Source organism: Protobothrops mucrosquamatus, unplaced genomic scaffold (assembly GCF_001527695.2).
Source record: "Protobothrops mucrosquamatus isolate PMUCROS unplaced genomic scaffold, P.Mucros_1.0 scaffold2057, whole genome shotgun sequence".
Taxonomy (NCBI): Eukaryota; Metazoa; Chordata; class Lepidosauria; order Squamata; family Viperidae; genus Protobothrops; species Protobothrops mucrosquamatus.
The window spans coordinates 356964-361251 of NW_015388162.1; the positions used below are offsets into that span (position 1 = coordinate 356964).

Here is a 4288-nt window from a genome sequence, read left to right on the forward strand (position 1 = left end):
AGGGCAGCCATTCCTGGGGCTTGGGGACTTGCAAACTGGCTGGCGTGGGCAGACTTGAACCCAAGGCAGGGGGTCTTACATCTTCCAAGCCTGGAGCTCTCCCGGTGGCTCTCCGGAGGGGGCTGTTTCCGTTGGCAGAGACGGAGAGGTGAACGGCAGGGAGTGTCCAGGCCCCCCTGCTTGGTGGTCTCGCTGAAGCTGACTAGCTGAGAAGGGGACTCTGGGCAGCTCAAGCAGCTGTTACGGGTCCAGCTGGCATCTTCACGCCCTGGGGGGGCCTGGTCCAGGCTCCCCCCCCTGCCCCGGGCATAGTCTGTAGACCCCTCCTCCCAGACCCCCCCCTTACCTCCTTGGGTCTCTGCTGGTTCCCGGGAGGGCCTACAACTGCAGAGCGGTTCTGCTGAGTGCCCTCTTGCACGTGGATGCAGGGACCCCCAGGCAGCCCTCGTGGAACATGCCCTTGGGTGGCACAGGCACAAACAACACAAGGGGCGGCTGGTGGCAGGTGGGGAGGGGTCCCTTTGGAGGGGGGGTGAGCCCAGGCCGTGGCCTTCTCAGTGCTTTCATCCCTCCCCCACACACAAAAGATCCCGGAGCAGGAACGACAGGCAGGTGGCGTTGGCAGGAGTGCCCAGAGGGGCCGTGGCATGCTCTGCCCTCCCCCCCCCGCCCCACCAGGTGCCCTTTTGCCTCCCCAGGAACGAGCTGAGCGAGCACCTGGAGACCATCGATTCCAGCCTGGACCACCTGCAGACCATGCTGACCACCCACAGCTTCAGCGTGGACACCAGCGCCCTGCTGGACGTAAGGCCTCCCCTGGGAGCCCTGGGCAGGGGTTGGGCTTTGGGGTGAGGGGACCCTCCTCCCTAACCCTGGCTCCCCTCCCCTTCCGACAGCTCTTCAGCCCTTCCATGGGGGTGACGGACATGAACCTGCCGGATCTGGACAGCAGCTTGGCCAGCGTGAGTCTGCCTTTGCAGAGACCCCCTCCTCCCCCCCCCAGCAGGCCCTGATCAGCCCCTTCGAGCCCAGCCCCCTCTGTCCTCCCTTGCTCACAGGGGGGGGCTTCTTTCCCTTCGGAGAAGGCTGACCTCTGGTCTTTCCAGCCGCTGACCGGATAGATGTGACCGTTGCTTATAGGCCAGTCGCCAGAGGCTTCCCTCTCCGTGGGGGTCCCTGGGGGCACGCTCATCGCCCCCCCACCACCAGGAAGTGACCCATGGCCAAAGGGGGTCCTGCTCTAAGCAGGAGGGAGGAAGGAAAGGATGTGGGGGAGGGGGCTGTGTTTCCCCAGATCAGGGCGGGCAGGTGGTCTCTTGCCTGGGGGAACCTGTGAGGGAGGGGTCTGCCCTCAGGCTGCCCCCCCTCCACAAACACACCCTGGCCTCTCACCCCTGGGGGGCCCTTTTGCAGATCCAGGAGCTCCTCTCCTCGCAGGAGCCGCAGAAGCCAGCCGAGGGGGAAGACGCCACGGCAGACGCAGGTGGGCACCGGGCTCTGAATGCTGGTCCCGAGCGTAGCCCAGCACGGGGGGGGGCAGCTGGGGCAGGGGGCACATTGTCTGGGAAGACCCCGGGTGGCCCCAGGGCGGGCAAGCGGAAAGGTCTGTATGCGCCCGTCGCCCCCTGCCCTGTGGAGGACCCTCTGGGGCAGGGCTGGGCAGCCTTCACTGCCCCTTTGCCAGCCGTGGACTTCAGCTCCCAGAATTCCTGAGCCAGCGTGGCTGCATTGGGGTCCACGGGTGGAGAGGTTCTCCTGCCTCTCCAGCCCTGCCGTGGGGGCTCCTGGGGCCACTGGAGGCTGCCTTCCCCTCTGATCCGAGTTCCCCCCCTCCCCTTTCTCTGCCTTGCCAGGCAAACAGTTGGTGCATTACACGGCCCAGCCCCTCTTCCTGGTGGACTCCAACACGGTGGACGTGGGCAGTGCGGACGTGCCCATCTTCTTCGAGCTGGGGGAAGGACCCGGCTTCCCCGAGGGAGAGGATGGCTTGGAGGACCCCAGCCTCTCTCTGCTCTCTGGGACGGAGCACCCCAAGCCCCAGGACCCCGCGGTCTCCTAAGGCCGAGCTCAGCTGGGAAGGCCTGCCGCGGCCTCCCTCTGCCCTGCCCGGCGGGGGCCAGCTCCTTCGGGACAAGAGGGCCGTTGTGCGCACGCTTCCCACGGGGGGTGTTGTGGGGCCGGCTTTGGAGAGAGCGGCCCGGGGCAGCACCGGGCTCGGAGGGGCGTGGCTGGGGCCGTGGGGGCCACGGGACGTTCGCCTCCGCTGCTCGCCAGGCCTCCTCGCCTGCGTGGCGGTCCCACCCTCCTGGCCTGTCCGAGAGACTCCGTGGCTCCTCCAAGCAGCGGCCGAAGGCTGGAAGGGGGGGGACCTCTGGGGTACGGCTGCAGCCCTGCCTCCTGGGGACCCCCGCAAGAAGGTTCCCCACCCGCCACTTTCCCCCCGTGGGGTTTTATTTTATTTCCCTTGGCTTAGCAGTGAAGGGTTTGTACATTTACATTTTGATTGTTACTAGAAAAATTGTATTTTGAATTTTTACATAAGAGAAGACGCTCCCTGCCCCTCCCTCTCTCTTCTCTCACAATATAAATATCTATATATACGTGCTCAAATATATCTATATCTCTACGGAACGGCCCCTCCCGGTATCCGCTTTGTCGCCTCGGACACCCTTCTCCTGGAGTTCTGGGGGGGTTTGGGAACGGCTGGCTCTTTGGGGGAGCTTCTGAGAAGGCCGGCCCAGCGGGGGGGGCCTGGTCCCAATCCAACAGCCTCCTTGGGAATAACCTCCCCCCCCGGTGTCCTTGGTTTACTCTTTTGGGGTCTGCATCCCGAGCCCACCGCCCTCTTCCCTCAAGCCTGGGGCGTCTAACTTGCCCCACTGCGTCTCTGAGAAGTTCCTGCAGAATCCTCTGCTGCCCCCCCTTCAAGGATTCTGGCAAAGGGGCGCCCCCCCGGCACTCAGGGGTCACGGAAGTGGGAGCCAGGCTCCTCCCCTCTCGGTGCAATCCCAGCTTTCCCAGACTAACTGCCCACCTGCGGCCTCTGGCCGTGGGGCACTTCGTTGCCTCTTCCATGGGCCAGGCTGGCAGGTGCCCCCCCCCAGCAGGAAGGGCGGCAGGCGGGTGCATCCCTGGGCAGCCTATCCGAAGGGAGCCTCCGCCGGTTCCAGGTTCCCAGCCGCCTTTCCCGTCCTCGGGTCTGCCTAACCCTGGACGCCCAGCGCCATCCTGAGACCGCTCCGGAGGAGGCCCGGCCTTGCCTTGCCTGGCTGGGCTCTGCCCTTCGGCCCCTGCAGCCCATCGCAGCTGCCAGGAAAGCAGGGTGCTGGGCCGAGACACTGCGGCAAGGGGGGGCTCCCTTGTGATCCCCCTTCGGGCAGCCCTGGAGCCCCTCGGTGGCCCCTTCAGCAAAGGAGCCCAGCCTGCCTTCAGCCCTCTCTTTTTGGAAGCGAAGAGAAGAGCTGGGTCGGCCCATGGCTCCCATCCCATGAAGACCTGGGCCGTCTTAGTCCCTCAGCCCCCCCCCAGGGGGCAGCTGGGCCCGAGGGAGCAGGGGGAGGGCCCCGGGCCCCTTCAGGGCCGATCTGGAGGGGGAAGCGTGAGGGTCCGGCCTGCCCAAGGGAGCCACAGCGCTTGGGAAGGGATGTTGGTGAAGGGCGAGCCTCACCTGGAGGCCCATCACGGAGCCTCTTGGGATGAGGAGCTGCGTGTGGCTGTTCCTTAGCCCCCCCCCACTCAAACCCCCTCCCCCCTTGCAGTTGGAGGGGCCTGGCCTGGCCAGGATTCACGGCCCTTTTTTAACTCGCGGGGCAGGGTTTGTGGCCACCACCTCAGTGGGCAAACCTGGACAGTGTGTGATGCAAGAGGACGGCAGAACTCGGAGGGCCCCCTTTCCCTCCACAGAAGCCCACTCCCCTGCATCACAGGCCACGGTGTGGCCACGAGTTCCACATGCTGGGGATCTGAGGGCAAAATCTCGGATCAGGATGTCCCCTTATCCCCCTCCCAAGGGCTGTTAGGTGGGCCTTGCCAGGCTGTGGGGTGGGTGCCCATGGGGGGGGGCACAGGATAGCACCTTCCTGGCTAGGGAGTGGGGGGCAACACTGAGACCGACAGCGGTTTGTACGTCTTTATTGGTTACAAAGGCTGCGCGTCTTACAGAAGGGGAGGGGCTCAACGAGCAGCCAGCAAGAGCAAAGGCAGAGCCCACCACCACCTCTACAGGGGTCAAGGGAAGACCTAGAGCACATGCACACACACACACACACACACAAAAAAAAAAAACAGG

The 4288-nt window shown here is 65.1% G+C and overlaps 1 protein-coding gene across 1 annotated transcript in view; it reads left to right on the top strand.

Moving 5' to 3' along the window:
* Positions 1-2059, top strand: part of HSF1 (heat shock transcription factor 1) — a 36335-nt gene extending 34276 nt beyond the window's left edge. The window contains exons 10-13 of the mRNA XM_029285670.1: positions 597-804; positions 897-962; positions 1414-1483; positions 1854-2059. Coding sequence (XP_029141503.1) covers positions 597-804; positions 897-962; positions 1414-1483; positions 1854-2059 — 550 coding nt within the window. The remainder of the gene's footprint in view (positions 1-596; positions 805-896; positions 963-1413; positions 1484-1853) is intronic.
* Positions 2060-4288: the final 2229 nt, after the last annotated feature.